Source organism: Passer montanus, unplaced genomic scaffold (assembly GCF_014805655.1).
Source record: "Passer montanus isolate IOZ18808 unplaced genomic scaffold, ASM1480565v1 scaffold11, whole genome shotgun sequence".
NCBI lineage: Eukaryota > Metazoa > Chordata > Aves > Passeriformes > Passeridae > Passer > Passer montanus.
The window spans coordinates 23560862-23588616 of record NW_024357613.1 but is presented as its reverse complement, the minus strand read 5'-3'; the positions used below and the strand labels follow the sequence as shown (position 1 = coordinate 23588616).

General features: G+C 42.1%; 1 protein-coding gene and 1 long non-coding RNA gene across 5 annotated transcripts in view; one reads left to right on the top strand and one right to left on the bottom strand.

Annotated features, from left to right (window-relative positions):
- The window catches only part of GCLC (glutamate-cysteine ligase catalytic subunit), a 36723-nt gene extending 24921 nt beyond the window's left edge, over nucleotides 1-11802 (bottom strand). For both annotated transcript variants that reach the window (XM_039726178.1, XM_039726187.1), the window contains exon 1: nucleotides 11536-11802. In XM_039726178.1, the coding sequence (XP_039582112.1) occupies nucleotides 11536-11685 (150 nt within the window). In that variant the 5' untranslated portion in view covers nucleotides 11686-11802. The remainder of the gene's footprint in view (nucleotides 1-11535) is intronic.
- A 231-nt stretch (nucleotides 11803-12033) lies between these two features.
- LOC120510391 lies at nucleotides 12034-27051 on the top strand. 3 transcript variants are annotated; one of them, XR_005629470.1, is made up of 4 exons: nucleotides 12100-12454; nucleotides 16608-16647; nucleotides 26207-26442; nucleotides 26815-27003. It is a non-coding gene; the product is annotated as an uncharacterized LOC120510391 (long non-coding RNA). The 3 variants fall into 3 exon arrangements; XR_005629468.1 differs by having other exon boundaries at nucleotides 12034-12160; nucleotides 26207-27051; XR_005629467.1 differs by having other exon boundaries at nucleotides 26207-27051.
- The last annotated feature ends 704 nt before the right edge of the window (nucleotides 27052-27755 follow it).

Here is a 27755-nt window from a genome sequence, read left to right as displayed (position 1 = left end):
ATCCTTAAAGAATGTAATTTAGGCTCATCAAAAGATTTAGCCTAGAGCTACAAAGAAAGAAACAAATTCAGAGTTCACACATTTTTACATTCAACTTCAGGTCATCATTCACAGAGTTCTCACATGTTTTTTATCCACAACAAAGTTCAGAGAAATGCAGCCAAGCTGAGAGCATCAGCATGTCTGGCAGAGATTCCAGTCCAAAGGCCAAATATGAGGGGCTTCACCCAACATCCATAATTCATTATTTTGCTGAGCTCTTTAGAGATCACTTTTCTCTGTAATTTTAACTAGGCTCCTTAGCAAGAATCAAAATACAAATCAGATCAAACTACTGATGCAGATGGCTGACCAGCAGCCTTGCTTAGAGCCAGTGAGGACAATGCACCCTGGCACAGGCAGTTTGGACCCAAGTTTCCAGTCAGTGCTCTCACGGTGCAGCAAGCCCTACACACCTCTGTCTTCTGGCTGGCACATGCTGCAAGGCTGCTGAGAACAAGATAGGGCATCCCAGCTCCTTCCTGCAGACAGACAATGCTCTGCATAACCTCAGTGGATGAATCTCCCTGACCATCCCTGCTCTGCCAGGCTCACAGAAGTTCTGTGGTACCTTACCAGTCAAAGGAACAACAGCATGGCCAGCAAGGTTGCAAAGCAAAAGGTGAAAGTCCTTACCCTGTTCCGACACAGAGCATGCCTAAACCAAATTACTGTTCACAGTTAAATGCATTAAAAAAAGCAAATACAGTCTTAGTTAAAGCAAATACTTGGAGTATCAGAACTACTTATGAGCCAACACAAGGAAAAACTGTTCTTTAGAGGCTTCCTTCCTCTTAATTACTGGCTTGCAATGTAACTGCATCTACAGAGTACTTCGATACAACCTCTGCTCCATCCCATTGCTGAATCTTCTCAAGAAACACTATGCTCCATTAGCTTGCTAGAACCCAGAATACTGCTACTGCACTCACTATGACCTTTTCTCACAGTTGGCCACCAAGAAAATTTCAGGCTTTTGAAAATTCTTTGATATCGCCTCTGTAAATACAAGTGAGACCTTGAAGCCTTTCAACTGTGGAGAACCACAACCACTCTCCATTCATTAAGTCAAACAATTGTGCTGGACTTGTCTGGAGGCAAAATGAAAGACGACAGCTCTCTAGAAATGGGTAAGCATGTCTGAAATTGTTTGAACACCTGAGTTGTTTGACCATAATTACACATATTATTTCTGCATAAGCAATGCTTCTTAAAAGTGAAGCTGTATAAAACAAAACCACATTAGCAGTAATTTTAAGGAACAAGGAGGACCAAAGTTGTCACCTACGCCACAGTGTTGTCCCAAATGTGGGTTTGTTGCCCTGTGTGCACAGCTAATGTACACACCAAGATGAGATACCTCTATTTAATCACAGAATCTTCAACATTAGAAGAGACCTTAAGGATCAGCAAGTCCAAGTGTCAACCCAACACTGCCACTGTAGGCCCCAAATCACTAAACCATACCACCGAGCAAGACCTAGATGCCTTGTTAACATCTTCAGGGATGGTGACTTCATCCCCTCCCCATGTAACCTATCCCAATTCCTGACCCCCTAATAGTGTTTTTTTTTTCTAATGTTGAATCTGAAACACCCATGTTTCAACTTAAGGCTGAATATTTCTTTATTCTAATATGTGCAAAGCAAGGAGCTAGGTGATAGCCCACAAAAGGTTGCTAGCACTCCTATCATCAAAGCTTCAAACCATTTATACATTTTAGCAAAGAAATCACAGTTCACTGACTACAAGTTACATAGTTCTCTTATTAATTCTACCTTCTGTTGGTTAAATGATTCTCTTGCTTCTTATGCTAACTAGTCTGCATGCTCAGTACTTCTCTTGAGTTGGTGGGTTTCCTAAGTCAGCAGACAACAGAGGTAAGAATCTCTCCCTGTCGGAATTACCTTCTACCTTGAACTGATCTCCGCACAGTTGCTGAGTTGGCTTTGTTAGTTTATTACTTATCTTGGAATAAATAATCTTGGTATCTTGCCAAATGTCCTTGTGGCCTGTAAATTCTGTGTCCTTTGTGCCCACTATAAGTAATACATCCTTCTCCCCAAGCTCTGCTAACCTGTCTCCCTAGACCTAAGTCCACTGAAGCATGTTAAGCCCTAAACCTTAACACAGCAATTCTCCCGACAAGTAATTTATCTTTCTAACACAGGGACAGCAACATATCATTGTCCAAATACTTGCCTTGGCAGTGGTCTGCTTCCCAATATAAAAACCTGGCCTCAATTTAACACCATCATGCTAACTACACAGGGAACAAAACCTATTTAATAGATGGCAGCAAAGCCTCTGCTGTAGCGTTAAATGTTAAAATCCTTTTAACTTTCAAAGTATGTGCCATGAGGTACTTCTGCCTATGAAAACACTGGTAAGCACAGAGTCTGGACCCTAGTAAGCTCAGAAGTAAGGTGCCAAGATTATATAATAGAAGAAAATAGTTTAGAAGAATGATTTGAAGAGCTTTTTTAAAAAAGAAAAGCAATGAAAAAAGCATTGCTTCATGCTTTCTGCATGTGAAAAACAGCACCTGCATTAGCCTTGTACCACACTCCTGACCATCCATCTCAGATGTGGATGTCCCATCCCTGGAAGTGATCAAGGCCAGTTTGTATGGGGCTTTGAGCAACCTGGTGTAATGGAAGATGACCTTGCCCAGACCATGGAGCCCAACAAATGATCTCCAAAGGTCCATTACAACACAAACTGTTCTGTGATTCTAAACAAACCTGACCATAGGTGAGTCACAGACCACTCTGTTTCTCCAGGATAGAAGCTGTCATTAAGATTTTCTCCTTCTACTGGGCAGCTATTGCCACACACACCTGGAACAATTGTTAGCAGTCTCCTCATATGAACCCTCCTTCACGCCTGAAGCTTTAAGGGAAACTGAACATTTTTCCTGAACATCCAATTAGGTCTTATGGGTATTGTTTACTGTTAACAAAAGCCACTACCAACATTTAAGTATTTTCATGCAGTTTGCCTCATATATACCTATGCCTATTGCCTTATGTATGAAGTAGGAAATACCCTTTTCACTAGTTACTAGGCTCACTTATGGAAAAAAGTAATTCTTCCATATCTTTATTCATCAGTTAATGCATCATTAAAATACCATTACCATTAAATCTAAAGGAGAACAACGTTTTAATAATCTGACTGTTCATTAAAGAACTCTGCCACAAGTTTTCAGTGTTAGATGGAAAAAGCAGATTATTTTCTGTAGGTACAAATACTTCTGATGGATATAAAACATAATACCCAACATGGGTTTTTTTGATGTACTTATCTTCTCACCACTGATGTGATAAAGCATGGAGCCACAGAAATAAACAGCTGGTAATGTACCTTTAATGAAAGCTTTACTATCTTACAATAAGTCTAATGCCCTCAGGAGCAAATTTCAGAGGAAAACAAGTCTAGAAGTGCCACAGAGGCTGGTTACCCTGTTTCTAGCCAACAAGCCTCCACACTCCGCCCTGGCACGAGGCAAGACATTTCCACACTCATGAGATTACCATGGATGTTCTCTGCCACAGATATAAATTCAAAAATCTGCACAGGAGAGACAAGATTAAAATGAAATTCCCAAAATGCTTAATTTTGATCAAGCAGATTGGAAGTGGCAATCCAATTAAAAAAGCATCAGCCTTTTTTTTTTGCCAGCTCTAAACAAAACCAATTCACAGAAAGCATGTCCCAGAAACAAAACACAACTCATGTTTTACATTACGCTGACAATAATGAAAAAGTTAAGAACTGCTTTGCCACATTATACATTATCGTGGACAAAAGGAAGAGGATGCAGAGGCTCTCATCTCAGTCAACACAGCCAGCCACAGCTAAGCACTCCTGCCTGTTCCCCCCATGTGACAACATCAGGGCTGCAGATTTTTTTGTGCATGACACAACCTGACTAGAGGACCTTTTGCACACACCACAAACCAGGAAGCTGGGTTATTGAAAATTGAAATTGAGAAGTTATAACCTTTTGCATGATTCTCAAGAAATAAGATGTGGTACATTACAGAAAGAAGTACCACTCATCTTTGACTTCTGCACTATGTAACTAAAAAGACTATGATTATGTTAACTTTAGATTTCTGCAGCAACGACAACATTATTTATTCACCTGTGAAAGAAAATGCTGCAAGTTTCTAATTCACCTTTTGCATCAGAAAGAAAAATAAAAACCCTGAACAACTGAACATGCAACATCAACAATAAAATCTTTCTTGTACTAATCCTTCCGACTCCCTCTTTCTCATACTGTTAACTAAAATAAGGCATATGCATAGCAAGAAGAGGTCCCGAGGGAAAATAGGAATTATAATAGAATTATAAGAGAAAATGTCCCATGATAAAACCACAGCAATCCACTTGATATCCACAGAAGGAAATACACTGTGAACAGAATATTTTGTTATCAGAAATATACAAACAGTAGGTAATTTAAAATTCTCTTATTAAAATCTGAGATTGGGAAGGAGGAAATCAATGTTTACTATTGGGGCAGGTCAATATTTATGACCAACTGCAGCTTGCTTTGAGAAAAACACTACTAAAAAACCTCCTAAAAAACAGCCCCAAAAGCCCCCAACCAACCAACCAAAACAATAAACCTTCCAAACTGATTTCCATTGATTACAAACTTCAATTTTCAAAGAGTGTGTCAGTATAAACTACAATTGGGGCAGGTCAATATTTATGACCAACTGCAGCTTGCTTTGAGAAAAACACTACTAAAAAAACCTCCTAAAAAACAGCCCTAAAAACCCCCAACCAACCAACCAAAACGATAAACCTTCCCAACTGGTTCCCACTGATTACAAACTTCAATTTTCAAATAGCGTGCCAGTATAAACTACAACGAGTCTTGCACTGTCACATACACAGTGCATCTGGAATACAGCTCTCAGGTAGGTCACTGGTGCTGCACTACAACCTTACATCATACACACATACCCATCACCCAGCCACTGGAAAAGCCAAGCAGAGGGACATGAAGCAAAATTATCAGCCATCATGGGGTTAGCACACTATGCATGTTTTGAGAGCTAGAGGGTTTAGTTTAGGTTTTTCCCGATGCCAGGATTAAAACCAAGCAGAAAAAGTAGTTTCATGGCAGTCAGTCAAAGTATCCAGGGAAGGAACAAACATGAAGACTGTTCAAGGGCACCTCTCTTGCTCAAGTCAAGATTTAAAGAGTTACATTTCTGTGCATTAGTGTATTCCTTTCAGAGGTTGCATACAATGCATACTCATGGCTGTCAAGCAGCATAAAGTGATGCATTAACATCATACCTTCAGACTCAGCCCCAGAAAACACCACTATTTGAAACAGCAGGTATCCAAACAAGAGATAGAAAGGAAGCACTAAGTCTAATTGTAAATAAATAATTCTACTGTCCCTTTATTTAGCCAAATAAAGCTCAGACAGAAAGGGTAAATAAGCAGACATGTGACAAATAACAAAATCATTCACGAGTGCTGCTTCCCCCCAAGCTGCCAGTGGGTGAGCACATCGATTAAGACAGCTCCATTGAGACGTATCTGCACATGCCACATTTGGCAGAGGCCATCATGAGGAAATTCTGCATTAAAAAAATCAAAAATGCATTCTGTTGGGGAATTTCACTGGGGCACGGGGAGACTAAAAGCATTTGTTTTAAAATGACAGGAATGCAAAAAAAGACTTCAGGCTGCCATTAGCTTTAATATAGGCACAAGATTACTGAGAAAAGCTTTTAAAAATGCAATTTCTGCACACTGGTATACTGCAGCAGTCTGTACAAAGTGAGAATGTGAGATCATCATAGTACTGATGATGAATCCGTATAATGACTTGGAGTAATATTTTTAAAAGACCATATATTACTGACATTCTGGAAAATGTAATAACTATTCTTTGTGATTCTGTTTTATTTATAATATATAAAACAAAAAGCTAGTTAGAACGTTTCAGACAAACACTAAAGAAACCCCACAACTCACTATACAATTATCTAAGTAGTTTGGATAGATGGACAAACATCTTGCATCATGTAAAGTTTAAAGAAACCATAATAAACTGTCTGTTCTTGTAAGTCAACGTCTATCTCAGCATCAGAGCCATCATGTGGCATCTTGTTCCACAGGGCATCTAGGCTTTGTGAAATAAGTAATTATCTTAAAAGGACATCTGTTCTTCTGGCCCATTAGGTTAGCCAAGTTTCTTGTAAAATGAGAAATGAACACTACCTTTCTGTACACCATGATGCTCTCTCAATGTACTCATTCATTGGTCTGGTCCTTTCTTATCTCTTTTTGAACACTTTTATGCATGTATATCCATCTCTCACTAAGCCTCACTGGCTGTCTTTTTAGCAAAGTGATGATGAAAACTTCCTCTGTGTACATTAGGGATAGTACCTGTACTTATTTCATGCAGCTGGTAAGCTATATACACCATTGCTAAAAAATGCCCTAGATTTTGTTCCTGGTTTTAAAAGAGTGACAGGCAAACTGGAGCCTCAAACCGTGTGCATGTGAACCCAAATTAATTTCCTTAATATGCAGCAATAATTTTACCAGTCTGAAGTTCTACAGACTGTAATGTAACATCTCCAATCATACCATTTACAGGTTGCTGCTGCCCTGGAAACACCCAAAAACATCTCAGGCTAGAAACTGTAACAAGACACTAATGCAATAGCTAGTTCCCTGGAAAGAATCACTCAAGAGGAAATGCAGCTCTTTTCACAGCCTAGCCTTTCATTAAGAAAAAAGGAGAAAGCTTTCAAGAGAGTCATGCACCTTCTGATCAGAAGTTACACCTTTGGGACATTCTGGTAAGAAACCTCTGGCCTCTCCTAGCTCCTGAGAAGTGCTACTTTGCTTCTTGCATGAGGAAGTGCTGATTAGCACAGGTTCATTTTAGCTCTCATTTAACTTATTTACAAGATATAATTCAAAAACTAAAAGATAAGGAGAGGAATTAACTGAGTGTACAGAAGAAAGATGAAAAGAAGCTTAAAAAGGACTGAGAAAGAGGTAAAAGGAAGGAAAGAAAACAAAGAACCAAAACCAAACTAGAATTAACTCAGTAAGATTTCAACTTGCAAGCAGTGCAGTGGTACATTTTTCAAGCTGTCTCATAGCAAATCTTTTTAAAGGCCTCAAAATTTCACTTCAAGTTTCCATTAAGAAAACAACTTTTAAAAAGCTGAAGACACTTATTGTGTGCTAGGTCCCTACACTAATGGGAACAAGACTCATACAAAACAAATATGTTGTTATGTCCAATTTCACTAAACAAGGCTGAGCAAGTCAGATTCCTACTTCATTCACATGTACTTTAAAATAAAACTGTCATGTTTTGCCCATGCTTGCTTTCTAAATCCCTTCCTTCTGAGACCTCCTTCTGGCACACCTTTCTCAAAATTTTCTTCTTATGCTGAAACAGCTCCTCGTCAGTCTTCACAGACTGTGGAAGACAAGTATCACATGGACATATGAATACACATGTATATGTAATTTGGTGTGAAATGCTGTGTCTCTACACTTGTGTGCATGCTCAGCACGAAACAGCAGCAGTGAGCCCTGCCAAGGGCCAGCCATTCCACTTGCCTGATCCGAGTGTCCGCATTAAGCTCCAAAGGGAAATTTAAGCAACCTCAGTCAGTTAGAGGAATGCAATCAGCAGACAAGAGGTGCTGAACAGCACAGGAGACTAATAATACACTGGCACTGAAGGGAGCTTTTGGGGATAAAAGCTGGGAAGCAGCAGAGCAGGCTAGCATCTGCCAAGCTGCACAAACCAATTGTTTCAGATAGTATCTGCTAACTGTACTGGAGTTCTGAAACAGTACTGAAAAGATTTTTGGTTCCGCTGCACAAAAAAAACCCAAAAAACAAGCAACAATCACAACTCTGCAACCCCGAGGTTAAGCATAGATTATTGGATGGAAGAGGAAGATGAGAACACAAGGACATTGTACTTGTTAGCATGACAGGGTCTCACCAGCAGATGTAATTGTTGCCCAAACGTTGTGTGCACTAAGGCAATGATAGTAAGGTGGGGTTTGATAACGGGTAATGAGACAGTTCACTGTTTTGTATTCTCCACAGTCAGAAGAAGTCAAGCATAAAAACGGAGATCAACTGTTAGTTTTAAATGAGGTAAAAGGGTGATTAAGGGGCAGAAGACCTTTACCTGCAAATTCAAATTTAAGGAGACCTTTAAAAAGCTTTTTTTAGAGCAAGTCGTACTCTGTTACGTATTTGGTAGGCTTTTGTTTTTTACTGTTTCAAAGGCTTCATAGCTGTGGAAAATGGAGTAAAAAATAACTTACCCCAAAACAGACAATAGCTCTCAGTTCTATTAACACTGCAAGCAATACAAGAGCTGACTTTTCCAAAGGTAGCAGATGCAGTGTTTTGACCTTTACAGCTCTTTACTCAGGAGAGGATGGGAGCACTAGGGAATGCTACCCTGCAATGTAAGCTGTGATTCTGTCTCACTCGCTTCAAAACAGATGCCACCATCATGCTCTGTTAGCACTTAGCCTTAACACTTCTGTCTGACACCCAAGAAACAGCACATGATAATTCCCCACAGTTTCATTCCCTTGGAACCCCAGCGAATGATGTCCTTAGGAGGTTACAAGCACCCCAAGGGATCCCCACAGCTCTGTAATGAGTCTTGCAACGCACACTGAGAAGTGGGAGTCCTAATGAAAACAAAACCAAAGCAAAGGCTGGTATCTACACTTAGGAGCAAATACAGTATTTCCTTTTCACAATGGCATCACCTAGATGGGGAACAACCTTTCGGGTATTCGCACATACACCCTGAAAGACAAACTCAGTATGTGCTACAGAAGTTGAGTTTTTTCGCATAAACATTACTTAAAAAAATTTACAAGATACATTTTTTCACTAAACACAGTCACAGAAACACAAAAGTAATTTTGTTTACTCTGATTTTATCTCTACCACTACATGAGGGCTGTCATCTTCATTCTTGATTTCTATCTTCAAGAAGTCGTTAAAACAATTAAACACCCTCAGGCTATGACTTTATAAATGAAGGTCAAAGGTCAAACAAGACTTTTTATTAAACCTGTCCAATTAGTCAGTTGATTCATCTAAGCTGCATGTAAATGTGGCGCCACTTTCTAACAACTAGATATCTGAGAGGAAAGAAGGAAAACAAAGGCATGGCCCTCCGCCTTAGTCTATCGACAGCACAGCTCAAGTAAGCTACAGACCGAGGTATAGCTTCGTGTTTGCCCAAGAGCAGACTGGCTACAAGTACCTGGTCCATTAACACACTTCTAAATGCTATGTTACATAAAAATATACAACTGCATAACACAGCAGAACAAAGTTGTCACACCTGAGTTTATTAGCATTTCCTACAATGAAGAGGTAGACAGTGAACCAGGTTACCCGACCTTCTTGGAATGTCCACAGACATTTCTAATACAGCTCTCAGCTCCTTATCAAAATTATATCTGCAATGATACTGCTCTTAAAATCCTGCCTCTTGCCACGCTGGGGCATGGTAGAAGAGAACTGTGAATTTCCTTTGCCATTACACTCCACTATTTATTGAGCATGAACGCTTTGTTCAGCAGGGTCCCCGGGCCAAAGGGAGAATGAGGCTCCCAGAGTCCAGTCTCACCATCCATCTAAGCTTCCCGAGGGATCAGCTGCGGGTGCTGCAGGGGCCGGCTGTACTCAACCCTTTCCTCCACACACACACTCCGGTACTTTGCTCACATTAAGCAGAGCTTGTCAGGTCTACCTGTGAAAGAGCTGAAGCTCTGCTGAGAAAACCAACCACCCTAAAATACAGAATGGAAGAAGAGTTTTCTCCAGGGTCAACTTTTTGAACTCAGCTGGCCACAACACAAGGCAGGCAGCAGAAATAGGAGCCTGGAACACAGGGAGGGAAGCTGAACCAGCTTGCTAGTAGATCAGCCTTAGCTATCATGTGAAATCTCACTCTGAGAAAGCAAGGACAACTAAAATCTAACACCCATTGAAAAATGAGTACCATCTCTTAAAGATTAATAAGAAAACCCTTGAGCTAAGTCTCAGAGCAACAGGAAGACTGTCTATATTCCGGGAGTCAAGACTGTGAGGCTCTTTTGTCAGCATAGCTTTAGTCATGCAAGACATGCGGGTACACAAATGTCAGACAAGGATAGATAAAAGTACATTTAAACTTTCTGAGTCCACACCACTCTAGCTGCAGAACTCTGTGGCGTAGACTACACATACTTTAATTAAACAGATTTTAGTAGCCAAGCCCCCACTCACTCATGGAAGCAGCTTCTGTGCACTGACGCTTGCCCTGGTGTTACGTGAATTATAAAAGGGATTCATTTAAAGAAGAACTGACTTTAAGAGAGAAGCTCTCTCAGAGTGCACATGGTGAACAGCATTCTCCATTTCTCTCTGGCAAAGAGCATCTGTGAGCAGCTGCTATTACCTGAAGTTTTCTCACAAATGCCTTTGCTGCTCAGAAAGCAAACTGTACACGAGACACAGGTGCAATGGCCAAGTCCCCACATTGCTTGTATCCTAATCTGTTCTTCCAACTTCCCTGCAGCTGCACCTAGAACCGCTTCAAGTGACCAGTGCCGGACTTCACCAACACCACGGACGAGGACAGCTTCTAGTACAGCACAGGTGAAGCTGCTCCCTGTCTCCTGGGGAACTGAGGAATAGAGGAGGCAGCCTTTGCTCCTTGCAGAGTGCTGTCAGGCTGCGGCACACCTGAGTGCAGGTTTACAAGGCAACACACCAAAAGACCGGTGACTGAAGTTACGGTCCTCGGGCACAAAGCACCTGTAACAAAGTTCAAGTCATGACCCGAGCGATCATCCTGGTTCTTGTTCAGAAGACAGGCGGACGCGTACCAAACGCCCAGGAAACTCAGGGGTAAAGCAGGGCTCGGCAGGTCGCTCTCACGCAGGGATTCAGGAGAAACGCGCTGCCACTGCAGCTCCTGCTTCCCTCACTTTCCTCCCAAAAACTGAGTCTGAGTCCGAGCAGGCACTGCCTTGTACTCGAAGCATAGACATGCTTTACTCAGATTCATCGAGAGAGCATAAACAAACTCCGGAGAAGGAGCGAGCGCTGCCGAGCATCACCGTCCCGGGAATACACCTCCCGCGGGGCTGCCCGGGCAACCGAGCGGTGCCAGGCGGAAACAGCGAAAGTTCTCCCGGCGTTTCAGAGCCGCGCTAACAGCGGGGCAGCCGCGCTGCGCAACCAACGGCGGCGAGCGCGTGTGCGTGCGCGAGGTAAACAAAGCCCCACCGGGCAGCCCGCAACGTCCCCTCCCGCCGGGCCACCGCGGCCGAGCGGCCGGGCCCGCTGCGGGCGGCACGGCCCGGCCCGCGCCGCACCGGAACGGCACCTGCGCCCGCCACAGCGGGCGGCGGAGGCCGCGGCGGAGGCCGCGCCCGCAGGGCTCTCACCCACCTCGTCGCCCCACTTGAGCACGTCCTTGTGGCGGTCGCGCAGGGCGCGGTAGATGTGGAGGAACTGGAGGATGCCGTGCCGCCGCACGTGCTCCGCGTACCGCCGCGTCTCCTCCCAGCTCAGCGGCGAGCCCTGCGACAGCAGCCCCATGCCGGCTGGCTGGCAGGGAGCGAGGCCGAGGAAGGAGCGGAGCGAGTGCGCTCGGTGCCGCGGGTGCGCTCGGCGCCGCGGCGGCGGGACCGAGCCCGGCGCCGTGTCCGGCGAGGCAAGCGCCGCTCCGAACGCCCGGCCCTCGCCCCCGACTCGGGAGGAGGCGCCGCTCGCCGGCAGCAGGGGACATGGCGGCGGGAGCGTGTCCCCGGCAGGACGGGGCGCGTCTGGCCGGGCTGGTGTGCCTGGGGGAAAGGGACCCTTGTGGGCCTGAGGGCGCCAGAATAAAGATCCCGATGGACAGGCCCAAAGCGCGGCCAGAGTGCGAACGCTCCTGTGTGTTTTACAGATCAGAGCACCGGGCAATAACGTGGTGCTCGGAGTGGGTGAAGTCCAGAGAGGCCGTGCCTCGTGCCCGATGGATTCTCCTCTGCATCTCTCCGGCTGCACAACCCACGTGTTGTGGTGCCAAGCAGTAAGCCCAGCTCCTGAAGTTGTTGAAAACGAGTTTGTTACCCGGGGCTGTTCTGGAGGGAGTTGCAACAGCATTGTGTCAGGAAAGAGGATGTGGGGACACGTCAAAGCATGTGTTTTACAGTCCATAAAAAGTAGAAGGAAGGTCTATTAGTGCTAAGTCTTTACTAAATGAAGAGACCAAAGGCTGAATGTTAACATGAAGGGAAAGTTTCTCACTGCTGAGAAGCGGAAATTCATTACTCCTGGACCCTCATTGTTACATTCACAAAGCTCATCATCGGCTGCAAGGCTGGTATGTGATAAAACTGATACTTTGAGAATTAGTGAGGTATTTAAATTGTGATACAGCCCACTAATGGATAAATTGTATTATTAGATATTTCCTTTCACATTCCTGAATGACTACTTACAAGAACTGTTTGTCTCATTCCAGGATATGAGGTGCCTAAAGGATAGAATAAGCTCCCAAGATAATAGAATAACAAAACTGAAATGCATTAGTGGAAGATACCAAATACTAAAATAAAACAACTCAAAAGTATTTTAATGGCATACGTTTCTACACAAAAGGCAGCACTGACAGAGCAAGGAGTAATTGTTAAAATTACAATTTATAATAAGCTGGTTTTTAGGAGCTCATGGGTTTTTTTTAAAAAACGTCATGGTTTTGGCAGAAGTTGTACTGGCTGGCCTGACTGAAAGCAGTGCTGTTGTTGGTACTGTGGTAGATCTGAAGATGGCTGGTTGACTTAGTTTGGTGGACAAGAAAACAATATTTTCTTCTAGCTAAGAAATCCCATAGCCTTTTTTATTTTTGAAACATCAAGGGCCAAAAGTCTCACACTTGGCAATGGTAGTCTGATGAGGCATATCCCTCATGTGAAAGCCAAATTGTACTTTATTTCAGATCTGAGTGGACAAAGCCTTGCATTTTTGAGGGCAATTGCACCAAAATATCAAGATACCATATTGGTGCCATCATGCTGCCATCCAGCCTCAGCTTTTCCACAGCTTTGAGTTAGAGCTGAAGCACCTCAGGATCCTGGCAGTGACAAAAAGCACCTGAAAGCTAACAGCTGTGTCAGTCCCTTTCTAGCTCTTGGGGCAGTGAGCCTGGGTCTGGAGCAAACCTTGTATCAAAGTTAATGTTGTCATCTTACAAATCTGAGCCAAGGTGTCTCTGTTGTTTAGGGTCCATGCTCTCAGTTCACTTGGCTGACAGCAAGAGCCCTGTGTTACTGAGAAACTTTTCTGGAAGAATTGGGTGTTTAGTATAATCCCAGCTGCTTTGAGTGTGCTGGTGTATAATGCACTGTGAACATTTCCAACAACATACAAAAAATTTTGAAATTAAGATCAGTTTTATTATATTGCAAGCTGCTATTCCGCAGTCTGTGCTCTTCAGCTGACCACTAATGCTACTCTTTGACCTGCACTTCAAGAGCACATTTTCAGTGTCCTGTCTTTCTCAGTATTTAAACTCAGCTCATTTTTGTGTTCTTTTAGTGTCCATATCTGCTCTATTTCCAGTCCTGTGTGCTTAGTCTCATCAACTATTGAGCTAATACATTGTTTGTAACAGAAAATCAAGGTATTTTCCTTTTGCACCAGTAAAACTGATGAAGATGTAAACTTTTTTCTCACCCTGCAATCTCTAGCATGACAGCGTGATAAGTCAGCTCTGTTTATAAAGTGTTCACCACCTTCAGCTGAAGCTTTTTCCCCTCCAGTTCTAATGTATGTGTTCTGGCAGTGTGGGGTGAGCCATAGTGGAGGACTAAGCCATTCTAAAGTTGACAGCATCACATGCAGAAATGTTCATTTGCACATCACCTGAAATATTACTTCAAGACAAACCACCATTGTGTAATATCTGCCCACATGCTTAATGTTGTATAATTATTTCCAGTACACTGAGTATCATGTGTAATTACTTCAAATACACTTAATATGAAAAAAGCTTCTCTGAACATACAGGCAGTACTTTGGTTGATGTTATTAGTTTACTCTGTACCCATATGCCCAGCCCCAAGGCTTAACTAATTTTTCTGAGCAGTTCAAAGGAAATAGTTGAGGGAAAAGGCTGATGTACCAGTAATTTAGTAGGTTGATCGGAGGAGAATATGTGACTTGCAGCTTGCACAGCAAGGAGCTGTTTGACATGTTCCTGTCTTTCTCCACAGATGATAACTCACTTTTTGTTTTGTATAGCTGCAAAGCTATTCAAATCAGCTGCCACTAAATCTAAATAGAGTAGCTTGGCTCTTTGAGAATATACCCGCTGGGAGAGATGAAAGATATGTAGACTCATAGGTGAGGCCACTCCTACAGAATCCTTTCTTTTACTGGCTGTCATTAAAAGTAATAAGTAACGAGGAGACGTCTTGTGATGAGGCTGTTATTAGAAGGAAGAAAGAAGGATTTGTTTTACTTCATGAATCATCTGCAAAAAATTTTTAAAGCAGCTTTTTTCAAGGTAATTTTTGAGCTGGCGTTGCTGTATATTGTGTTATTCTCTGAGTAAAATGAAAAGACTTCAAATGAAACAATTGTCTTCCAAAGTTTTCGAATGGTATGTTTGGTAGAAAAAAATATCCTTTTTTTTTTTTACCAAATATGTTTATGCTTCCATGTCTATAATTTATGATATGCACTTGTGTCCAGTATAATTAACCTAGGTGAGCAGTACAAGCAATAACTGCTTCCTTTTGAGTGAGGAGAGTGAGGAGGTCTCCAGACATTCCCTGAGGCACTGGAGAGACCTGTGCTCAGTCTCAATTATTTCTTGATGCAGAAACTCTTGCTGACTAGCAACTTGGATTAAATGATCTGTCTGGGGAGAGAAGGAAGTCAGGACACTGAAAAGATTCAAGTGAAGGATCTTCTGATATGTCTTCCAGTTAAAGTCTTCCTGCTCTGCATTGAGGAATATGGCTAATGGGGACTTATTCTGGTATAACTAATAGTGCTTATTCCTCCAAGCCAACTTCTCAATTAGTGTATGAGAGACACTCTTGTGACTTGTCAGTATTGCTTTAAAATTTCTTTTTCTTGCTGTTGCCTGATGTAGAAATGACTGTAGTAGCATTATGTCATGAGTCTAAGTGGTGTATTTCTAGGAAGTTTTTCAGTGAATTTTTATTGATAACCATTAGTTTTTGAGGGTTGGAGTTTTTTACTTCAGTAAGGATGAATTGTGCATTTCATTCTATAAAGTTTCATGCATTTATGTAAAAAGTGAATGTAATCACATTGTTTCACCACTTTGGTCTTTATTAGCATGTTCCTTTTGCAAGGAACTTGAATTTCTCATTTCTGAGTAGCTCACATATTCTTTTGCTGTGTCTGTGGATAGGACATGATTATGGTGCCTTGACTGACGTGGGCATATCTAATCATGGCATGAATGCTGCTGGCAGTAAGAGCAGTTGTAGTGTGTGAATTGCTCTGTGTGCACAGTGCTGAGCTGCTCCCTCTCAGAGTGGTCTGGCATGGTGACTGATGCCCATTGCATCCTGTTCACCTTTTTGTCCTGCCACCACCAGTTCCCTTGGAAGTGCATTCTCCTACCAATTCAGCTGTCACTGTGTCTAAATCTGTCCTAAAGAGGCTCTTCGATGATGTGCACAAGATACAGAGTATTCAAAAGAAAGCAAGAACTTCCAAATTACTTTCCACTTTATTTTCTTTCCAGCACCTTCTAAGATGGAGATCCTGTATTATAGGATTATCTTTATATTTTTTTCTATAGGCTGACCTGTGGGTTTTTTTTTTCTTAGTAGACATGTTTGTAATATAAAATAAAAGAAGGCCAGGTGCTTGATAGCAAAGCTGAAGGCTACCTTCTCATCCTCTCTCCATGTCTAGTTGTTGTCTTTAATGCATCACTTAGTTCACTCTGAGTATCAGAAGCAGTGAAATTCTTCTTTAGACATAAGAAAAATAGTGGCTGAGTGCAAAGTCCTTCCAAAGACTCTGTTGATGATTGAGCTTTACAAAAGCCTGAATTGAGAGTGTGCATCTTAACGAAGCAACTGAGCTCCTTGGTTACTTGAATTCCCACCACAGGCAGGAGTGTAGGTGTGTGCACTTCTTTTGCACACATGTATCCTCTTGAAGGACAACACAGCTAAAAGTCCTAATTCCATCATCAACATCTCATGAAAAAAATCCACAAACCCACAAATATTAGTTAACTGTGGGTTGGAGCATTCAAAAGTTAGTTGAAAAGCAGAATAAATAAAAAATATTTTTCTCTTTGGGAACTGTCTCATCTTTCCTGCCATACTCAAGCTGTAGCATATTTTTTACATAAAGCTTAGCAGCTAAGAATAAAGTACTGATCCTTAGTGAAAAAGATAGTAGAATTCCTAAGTAAGATGCGTAAGTAGCAGCTTTTATATCTTTTTTAATATCAGTTTTCAGTCTCCAGTTTTTTTTTACAGGCTGGGAAATAAGAGCAGAGCCGGTGAGCTGCACTGCCAGGTAAGGAACGCAAACCCTGCTTCCCATGACCAAATTCCCCAAGGCTCAATTGTTCTAGTATTTGAGGTTGATAGAAAATAACTGTCTGGTTTCTCTCCTATGCCTGTAAATGATTATAGGCCTCACATTTCTAACCTCTCCTAATTCTGCCAGTAACAGCAATACAGCCTCCATGTGGTAACCCAGTTGTTCACATCCGCAACTTCTTTAATCTTTGTCCAAATTCCCATTTTTGCCAAAGAATGCATCAGGCAGCAAGATAAGACTCAGGGAAATGTAACCCTTGCCCCAAATAACCTGTCATGAACTGTAATGTTTTATCACAAGAACTGTACTTTGCACAGTTGTGTAAAAGAGCAACCATCTGCCTGCCAAACCTGCAGCTCTCCCACGCTCCGTGGCTGACACCAGGATTCCCAGGTTTTGCCTGTCCGATTGCTGCTGCCAGCTGGTTCTTTCCAAAGCCATGGCTGTTGGGCAGCAGCACCAAGGCAGCATTGTTGGGCTTGTGCCCTGCCCGGATCCATGCTTGGTACAAAGAGAGAGAAGAGGCTGCAAGGTTCCCTCAGTGCAGGCTGTTGGGAGCATACAGCAGCAGAGCAAGAAGGAAGAACAGCAGATACAGCTGAAAGATTCCGTCCTTAAAATAATTCGGTCTAATGCTGGTTATAAGCTCCCTTTTAGTGTACATATGTGTGCAGGTTTTCGTCATATGGATCACTCCCTGAGAAACCTGTGTTGTTCTCAAATTTCTGATGACTCCAGTGTGCTTTAATCTTTTTCGTAAAACCTGTGTAATTCTGTGGCACTCCACCAAGGAAAGGCTTTAACTATATCATGAAAGAGTTGTTCAAAATCCCAAGCAGAAACCTGTGTATTACTGCATGTAACAGAAGATTGAATTTATTAATAAGCCTAAACATGTTCCAGGCATCTCGAGTGAAAAATGCTGTTAGCTAGCTCAGCAAACATTAGTGAGGCTGAACTGCCAATCTCCAAATAGACTGGCTATATCAAGAAAGATGACATGGGCCTTCCATTTAATAGTTCAGGTACTTGAATAATTTTACATTCCATTTTTATCTTTCTTTGGCAGCTTGTATTTCTGGATACAGCTTCAGGTACTGAGAAATGGGTGGAATATAAGCTGAGTAAGTCTGCTTTTTCCCAGTGAGAAACTGAGTTATGTGAGGGAACAGCTCCCATCAGCTGTCTCCCTGCTGCTTCCACATGGTGCATAAACACCACTATTGGAAGTAGCTATAGATCATGGGCTGCAGTGTCTTTGGTGGTCTTATCACGCTTGTTTCTCAGCCTTTGTTGCTGAAAGATGCGGTCCTAAATGATCCAGGAGGTTGTTGAGAGGTAAGAGACAGATTGTCAGAGACAAAGATGCTACAACTTGTATTTCTGGATACAGCTTCAGGTACTGAGAAATGGGTGGAATATAAGCTGAATAAGTCTGCTTTTTCCCAGTGAGAAACTGAGTTATGTGAGGGAACAGCTCCCATCAGCTGTCTCCCTGCTGCTTCCACATGGTGCATAAACACCACTATTGGAAGTAGCTATAGATCATGGGCTGCAGTGTCTTTGGTGGTCTTACCACGCATGTTTCTCAGCCTCTGTTGCTGAAAGATGCAGTCCTAAATGACCCAGGAGGTTGTTGAGAGGTAAGAGACATTGTCAGAGACAAAGATGCTACAACTACAACTGCACAGGCATGTGCAGCTCTCAAAGGGATGGCTAAGTGCTTTGGAAACACCTCAGTAGATACTACTTGACATTTTAGGCTTCTAAACATATTGGAAAAGTAGCTTTCTCTTGGAGTTCTTTTTGTTCACCTTATCACATTATTGCTCAATCCTTGAGCCAGGCTATATAATTACTGTCAAGCTGCAGATGGCTATTAGGAGAAGCCTGCAGGACACATAACAAAGAATTAAAGTGTCTGCAGCAAAACTGCACAGGTAAATTTACATGTTTGGGCTTGAGATTTTCTAACAGCTCATTTCCACTTAAAGAGGTTCTGTGCCCTTCTCCCTGTCCTCCTTCTGCCTTGGCCTATCTCCCCATACATGCACTGACTTGTGTTTTCTGACCCTGCACCAAGCCAATTCTAATTACTGGAATTGGGGAGAATATTAAACTGGAGAAAAGGTGAATCATTTGTGATAGCATATGGAGTTGAGTCAAAGCATGAATGTACTGATGAGCACAGAGCTAATGCAAAGGATGTGGCTGGATCTGGGTCTAGGGAAAGGAAGAGGAGAAAAACGAAACAAGAGTTTTACAGCAAGGGAAATGTGGTTAATATTCTTTGTGGTAAAGTGCCACTACTCCTGAATAACAAATGGCCAAATTCTGTTCATGTGCAGTCCAGCATCATCCTGCATATATATGTTATCCTTGTCATTATGGTTTTGCCTTTCACAGCGTGGGTCTCAGTGGATAAAGCTGGGACTGCAGTGTGGCAGATCAGTGAGACACCAGCAAAAAGGCTTTGCTCTGAGGGAGGGTGGTCAATAGTAGTGGCATATTTTGTCAACTTGCCCCTCAGCTCTCTCCAGGTGATTATGTCTCTTGCCAGCTCCATGGGACTAAGGTAGGCTTGCTTTCTCCTTTTTTTTCCCCTCATTTCTTAGCTGCTTTTTTCCCCCATCATAAATTCTGAAAACAGATCAGCTTTCCATCTTCCTCTCAAAAATCTGTAGAAGAGCAAGACAGCAAATAAGTAAATGACAATGAAACGTACTCCCCATGAAAGATTTGGCATAATTCAGTTGGAGGAAAAGGAAGAAAGTCAATGGTTGGCAGCAAGTAGTAATCACTCCAGCATTTCAAAGTTTTTTCCAGATAACTGAAGACATTTTCTGTTTTTGTTGAAGTGAAAGACAATATTTCCATTGGCTGCAGTTGGGGCAGTTTTAATTCCTTAACTTTTGAATCATCCTGTTTTTCAATCTAAAATAATGTAGTATGATATTCTTTCAAAACTGGGTCAGTTATCTGATGTGTGGATTCATCATTCACTTTGACACTTACCTGATTATATCCTCATTCTTCTACTGAGGTTAGTTTAAAAGAAAAGGCACCTCCCAAGCTATCCTCCCTTGAAATGTCACCTGAGGCTTTCTTGTTCACTTTTTAAGCTCTGTGGGAAGTACAGCTTCAGCCCTATTATAAACAAAACACAGCAAGAACTCGTCTTCCTCACGCAACATGTCTTGGGGTGAACCCAGCAATGATTCACTCTGGCACCCTGTTTTGGTTGGGCAGGTGCAGTGGCAGGAGCGTGGGAGCATCAGTTGCATGGGCAATTAATGCACAAGGGCAGTTCATGCCGAAACACAGGCTGTGCGTGCTGGGAGCAAGGCAGCTGCCTGCACATAAACTGCAGAGGGTGGCCAGGATATCCACCCAGGGCTGAAGACACAACACATCTGTGGACTTACTGGACCTCCGTGCCCTCTGCCTTGTGGCTGGAGGCTGGGTGCAGTATGCCAGGCACTCAAGAGGGCATATACATGTGAAAACCTGCATCTTTCTTGAAAGAAACACAGCCTAGAGCTGATGTGTTAAGAAGTCATGGGTGAAAGAGCTAACCCACACAGAGAAGGTACTTGCTGGTTTTCCTTTACATATTCTCCTCTGAAACCTTTAAATGCATTATGGTTTCCACTTTTTTTTTTTTTTAAACAAATGGGCTATTTGTGCTGGTTTTTTCCTTTGGTATAGCATATTGGACCTCTTGGCAGCCTGAAGGTCAAGGTTCCCATGTTGCAGTTGCCACTGCCTTACAGGCAGCTCTCAGCCCAGTGCTTCTGGTTGCACAAATGCATCTCTCATGTTTTGTCTCCTGGAAAACTGGAGGAATGGTCCACCTTCAAGTGGACAGATTAACCAAAACTCAAGGAAAAATATGTCCTTCAGGTGGACAGATTTCCTTTGAAGAAAGTAGTTCTTTTCTTCTTTGTCTGTGCATGTAGGCGTTGGACACACTGGTCTGTCCTGGCATAGATCAGAGGCAATTTCAAGCTTTCAACTTCATATTTCCCTATGATACCTTCAGGAACTCTTTGTAGTCTGTGCAAATGCATCCTACAGTCAGTCAGTCAGCCTGAGAACACTGGTGTAACTGTGCCCAGTGAGTAAAAAATGTGGATTTTCTGGGGTTGAGCTGAAATATGCTGCTCTCTGAAACGTCATCTTTTAGGGTTGAGGGGAGAACTTTCAGTGAGGTTAAGAGTACTGCCACAGTAAATGCAGCTGGACATGGCTATCTCACACAGGCTGGGGACACAAAGACATGAAAACTAGGTTTTCACAGCTTGCTTAAGTCTGCATTTTTTAGTTAATCATCTGGGATTACTGAGTCATAGAACTCAGCTGCAGCTGACTTGAACTTTGAGAATAATTACATAAAATATTACATTTTTAATTTCCTTTTCAGAGCTGTACTGGGAGTCAGTTCAGTAAACAAAAGAGGGTGTAGAAGACCAGTGCTAATAAAAATCCTGCCTAGAACCTCTTTAAGAAATCTCATTTGTTCCCGTGTACGGAATGAAGCAGGGATCTCTTGAAAGGAGCATAATGCAGTTGTCTAATTAAAAAAGTGTATCATCATATGTACACAAAAGGATGCGACATTAAAGGCAAGTTTAATTCTGTTGCTTCTTGATATTAAAGGTATTGACTTTGCAATAACAGTTGTCTTTCAGTGCATGACCATTTTTGTTGGGTGGTGTGTGTGAATAACCTCATAACCTCACCTTCACAAAATTGGGAAGGTGAAAATGCAGGCCTCCTATGAATACACCACTCATGTTGTCATTTGTGCTCTCCTCAGTGAGTTAGGATGCTTTTGCTTCATAACACATCCTCTGCCCTTTGAACTGCACTGAGAGATAGGCTGCTCCTCCCAGGGAGTCTGTGCCAAAAGGATGCTAAGACATCTGTGTTCTCATTGCCTTGACACATTATCTGCTGATAAATGAAACTTGCTTATTCCCAACTCCAGAAGAAGCCGAGATGAACTGAGCACAGAACTGTCTGGTATTTGCTTTTCATAATTTCTTTGTGATAAGTTGTATCTTGTGCTGATGCATTGGCTCCCTGTGCTGATCCTTGCCTTGGAGCCTTCACAAGAGCATAAAGCTGGCCCAGCAGAGCAGCTGCAGTGTTACTGTGCGGGGTAACATCTCTCAGTCCCTGCTTGGTTCATAAACCTCCACAGACTGGAGGAGCAGGGCCCCCTCAGCACTTCCAACCCATATTTGTTGTGTCCTTGGAATCTGAGGAGTTTCTTACATATGTCGTGCAACCCTCACCTTTTCAAGTGGGAAATTCTTCATTAAATTCATAGTTACTGAAGAGCTTCCCAAGGGAGCAGGAGTAGTCTTGTCAACCTAGGAAACAGCATGTTTCCCACCTGGTCATGTTCTCATCAGTGACTGAACCCCTCCATAAAGAAGGTGTATTTTACGTCTTTCCTTGTCCTCAGTAATGACAACTATTTTTGTCAACATTTCCTAATGATGAGCACTCTTAGTGATACTAAGAATGAAAATTTTCAGCTGTATGGAAGTTTTCAAAGTCAAATAAAGAACTTCAGGGGAGAACGACTGGACACTTTTTCCTGTAAACACCCATGCTGGATTTGTATATGGTACCAATCAGAAAACACTAAATTATTAATTTCTGTCCTGATTTCATCATTCCTTAAGACATAGAACATGATTTTGCCCACTGTAAAATAAAGACAATAGCTGCTATTCAGTTACATATTGTACTTGTGAAGGAAGCAAGTTTCTGCATCTCAGATTTCTGCATTTTTTAAGCAGACTTGCTGTCCCACTTGCACACACACTTCTTCAACACCTACAGAGCTGCTCAGTAGCAGAATCCAAAACAAAATTAAACCTGAGAGAGGAATCAGAAGATAGAAATTGTCCTAGTTGATGGAGAAATACGCAATTGACTGCACAAGGATGTAGTTTATTTTAAATATTGTCATCCTTTTGAAACGCTAAGAGATCTAAAAGTAGATACTGCAACTTTGAAATGGAACATTGCTATTTGTGGGGATGGTACCAAAAGTAAATGTAATTGCCAAAAATACACAGAAATATTTAGTTGCTTTTCAGCAAGCACTGACCAAGTAAAGGATCCAGCTGTATGTTAATTAGTGACCCATGACTAGGGCCTTTGCTTCTGAAAGTTTAACACCACTATTTTATAACAAAACCATAAGATGCTACATTTTAGAAAATACTGAAATGACCACATTCCCTGTTCTCTCTGTCAACCTGAACAATTCCATCTGAACTAAACAGATGTTTAGTTTAGCTGTTCTCATGCCCCCCTAAAATCTCAGCTCTCTGCTTAGATCTGAGGCTGCTTGCAGTTTAAAACAATTTAAATTTGTAGATGCATTTTATGTATTGTCATTTGGCCATACTATGATTATATATAATCAATATGGGGTGTTTTCAATGGTAAGTTACATCAATATGTGGCAGCAGTGCTGTGAAAATCAGGTTTCCAATTCCTTGGAATTTCTGATTCAATATGATGCTATTTGAAATAATCTAAAAATATCAAATATTCTGTAAGAAAATAAATGAACAAATCCTTTTATCAATTCATCTTGGTTTTCTGTTGATGTATCACCAAATGAAGCCAGAAAGATAAGGGATTCTCTTTTTTTAGAGAAAATTAATTCATTTCTTATCTTTGGAAAAATTTGGCTGGTCTCTATCCTTAAGTGATGTCATGTTATATCTCTGAGCTAATAAAAAGACCAGTGACTCAGCATCTGTAACTTATAATTCAATCTCAGGTGAAAAGTTTGAACAGCATGCCAATATTTCATCCTAATGTTAATGTATTATCTTCAGGAGAGGCCAAGGGGAGCCTTCTGGAATACATGAATACATTTAGCCATTATTATTTTGAAGTCCTCTGCTTGTTTTTCAGGTGGCACCTGTTATTCCTAAATGACTTTAATTCCTCATTTGGATTGACAGATCAAATTTGCCATCAACTCTGCCACTTCCCTACCAAAACTGGTAGGAAGCATACTAAAACAGAAAAAAGGATAATTACAGCAAGAAGTATTTTCTCTTCTGTCTGGTGGGTTGGTTTATTTTAATCTTCTGCACTATCAATTATTTCCAAAACTTTCAAGTGGAAAATGCAGATGTAAACAGAACTTTGGTATTCCACAGAACACAGCTTGCACAGTTTCAGGAGAAAAAGTAGTTTCAGAAATTAAACTCAGGTGACTTTTTTTAAAATTGCACTTCAAAGTTCTGGGGAGAAGGGGGGTGCACAGAGATAGGGGACAGCCTCAAAGTATTTATGGGAAGGTCACCGTGCAGCAGCAACGTTTTCCATGAGTTCACCAGCACAGGGCCAGGCTAATTCAGGAGCCCTCTTGGAGCAAGGGCACCTTGTCTGGGTCTCTCTTGCCTGTGTCACTGAGCAGCATCACGTGTGTCATGGTATGGTGCAGCTCAAACCTACTAATTCTTTTTGCAGAGGGAAGAGCAAGAGTTTGTCAAGTTGTTTAGTCACTACTAAATTGAAAGAAAATAAGACAAAAAGCTCTATATACTGTTTCCTGAGGGTTGCCATGAGGTTTCCATGCAATGCAGGCAGCTGATTGCTTCGCTTAGCTTTTCACAAAACTGGTGACTTGTCTGAAGTGAACGTTTTCAGAACCTCCTCTCCTGGCACTTTCAGTTTGCATTCCAGTTCTAACAGCTGCTCCTTGAGGGTTGTATGACTTGGGTGGGCCAGTTGCAGAAGCAGCTATGCCCTCCACATTCTTGGAGAGAAGGCTGAAAAGGATTGCTCTGCTAGGGCTGAGAGAAGTTGGTTCAGGAATGGAATTGTATTTTTAAGCTAACATGTGCCAGAATTGGTACTAAAAGATACAGTGTTGCCTCCCTCCTGCTCATTCCTACCCTCTCCCTTGAGTTTGCACAAGCTTGGTCTGAACAACCAAGGAATTAATCCAATTAATTAATTAATCATCCAATGAGAACAAAACCACAGCTGTAATCAGGCTTGGGGTTGTGATGTGTTTTTCCATCCAGCCATGTGGATGTGTGTGCCCACAGGAGGGCACAGATACAAAGAGCTCGAGGGAAGGGAGAGAACTGACTCTCAGGGGACCAGGGAGGAGGATGCAGGGTGGTCTCTGGGAGCTTGTGCAGGGTGAGGTTAAGTGGGATGGCTGAGCCTGGGGGATGGCTGTTAACCTGGGGACAGTGGCACCGACCTGCAGCAGAGCTCTGTGAGTGTTTGTGAAATTTTTCTGATCCTTACTTCCCTGTGCTGAGATGGTGCACATATGAACACCAAGCCCCATGCCACAGCATGCCACAAGCAGGAAGGAAGTGCTGGAGCAGCATGAGCAGGAGCCCTCAGACAGCATTTCCCAGGCAGCCACAAAAATTGCAGAGATGGGCATGTGGCAGCCTAGGATGACTATGCAAAATGGTGTGTGGGACATGCTGGGAGGTGCCCCTAACCCTGGAATTTCACCCACAAGGTAAGTCATGAGCATTTACTGTACAACTATGTGTTCAGGACGACTTTTCACAATGAAGTTGCATAAAATTCACTTCTTTGTGTGTTGAGAAACCAAGTCAGAGTTGTGGAGCACCTCTGTGTCTACACACCAGCCCATAGCAGGGATTTTGCAGGCTAGCTCCAGGGCTGGAGAAACAGGCATGTGGAAACTTGGGCTGTCCTAAAAAGAGGGCATTGCAAGAAAAAGTTTCAAGGTCCTTTACTAGTAAATTGTTGTTTTTTCTGTTTTGCAATACAGGACAACTAAATATTCTGATCTTGTTGAAACCAATGTATCTCTTTCATCTTTCTTTCATCACCTTCTTTCTTTATCTCTGACTACAAAAATATACATTAATTCGTGGAAAAGCTTACAAAAACCAAAAACGTAATTGAACTAATTTAACCTTTGTGGAAGAGGGCAACTTGTTGGTACTTGCTGTCAACGTGCATTGATTCTATCTGGTGGGAAGATGGTGGCGACACCAGCATTGAGGTGCCTTGCTCTAACAACTCACACATGTACAGGGGCTGTGGAGCAAATGGAGAGAGCTCAAAAAAGTGGTAGAAAATGTAGCATCTTCCTCTGTGAAAATATGCATAAATATATTTTTGTTTTCTCACTCTTCCCGTTAGGAAGATTTTTTGATTTTTCAGCCTAGCATTCAGATGAAGGAAGACTCAGCAATCACAGTGTCCATCCATCTGTCCTACTCTAAAAGCTTTGAAACCAACCACAACTCTTTAACATCATGAAGTGACACAGAGCTCAAAAGAATTACAGTAGGATTCATTTCACCTAAGTTTAGACCTCTGTAGTACCAATGTCTTCATCTGAGATAATCCCTTTGGTTGCCCTTACAGTTAGTGGAGCCCAGCTGGCATGTTTAACCATGATTCAAATGACCTGATTTAGATGTCTATTTTGGGATGGGATGAATCATGGACTAAGAGTGCCTTTCTCTCCTTTCTGCTTCGTTAGGATGACCATCTGAGATAAAGAATAGTGAGATTTTCTGCACGACTTCTGAAGACCGCCTCTACATAAGAAAGGAAATTTAATGAGGCCAAGCTGAAGTGCGTGCTCACCCGCAGTGGTTGTGCCACTCACTGTGGATATCAGGCTGCGAGACAGAACATGTCCCTTGTCAGGGAGCCCTTCAGCTAGATGGTATTTAGAGGTCATGAGAGGAAACACGCTGAAGAAGTACAGCTGAGGTGAGGAGAAAGTCATAAAAATGTTTAGGAGAGGTTATTGTGTTGGGCGGGTAAGAAAATAAAACACAAGTTCAAAATAAACCAGGCGTCACCAGGTTTACTGTTTGTGGAATTAAATGATTATTTCCAGGAACTCCCCACAATTCTGTGTGCTGTGACTGCTCAGATAAAACAACTTCTAAAATAACCCTTTCAGTATTTAGAGGTCAAGCCCTACCTCTGATCAGCTTATGATGCAATTTAGTAATTTTCCATTTCCAAACGGATAATTTTCAAACATGTGCTTGTGATGCTTTTTCTAAGAAGCACTCTCTATTCTCTGAAAAAGTAATTGTAAACAGCTCATAGCCACCTAATTATTTTCTCTCAAAGTCCTCAGGCCCACTAAACTCTTGATGATGGTTGAGTGGTTGCTATCCTGAAACTGCTGCCTCAGATTGATTGTTTCTGTTTCCTGTTGCTTTCTACCTCATGGCTACCAGTCCAAGTGCTCCTGTTCAGACCTTTTCTTTGTTGAGCACAATGAAAGTGTTAGTCAACACATCAGCCTATGTAAGGTAATGCAAGTAAATAAATGTCACTATATTACTGTACTAGTTCTGTCCTGAATGTGTGAATGTTAGTGGTGTTCCTTCTAAACTGAAGGGTCTGGAAGTTGTTTCAACAATGTCTCTAGAACATGATGAGACCTGCAAAGTTGCCTGGTTAAGCTGGGCACTCAGTTGTTTGTGGAAGGAAATTGAGAAGCAGGATCGAGCTGTACCTGCAGAAGGGGCAGCCACAGACAACAACACAAGGAGGAAACAAAAGTGAAGAATGTGCCACATCATTTGCTGATCCCTGTGATACCGTTGAATGAAAAGAGTCACCTTAATAACCTTGGTAGCAATTTGTGCTTTGTCACAGTGACTCTCAGCCTTTTGTAAGGCAGGGTGTTATTCAAGACTGGCCTCAGTGAAAATGCAGTTGCTCCCATAAGCATATTCTTGTCTTAGGATCACTTGTTAATGCATATTTATTTAGTAATTTACTTTCTGGGAGCAATTCAATTCATGTTCACTTTTTCATTATCAGCAAATACTCATTACCCTGTTTTTCAGAAGGCACAAATGAGACAGCAAGTGAGCTAGTTGCTAGCTTAAAGCCATGGAGTGGGTCAGTGAGTCATCAGCAGAGCAGTTTGAATGTCAGGCAGGTTTTGTTTTGTGTTTCATTCCAGCAAAAACAAAAGAATGCAGCTGGGAGAAAAAGTTCAAAACAAATGAACTGGAACAATCACTCCCAAGCTGATCTTGACCAGAATTTGGTCCAGA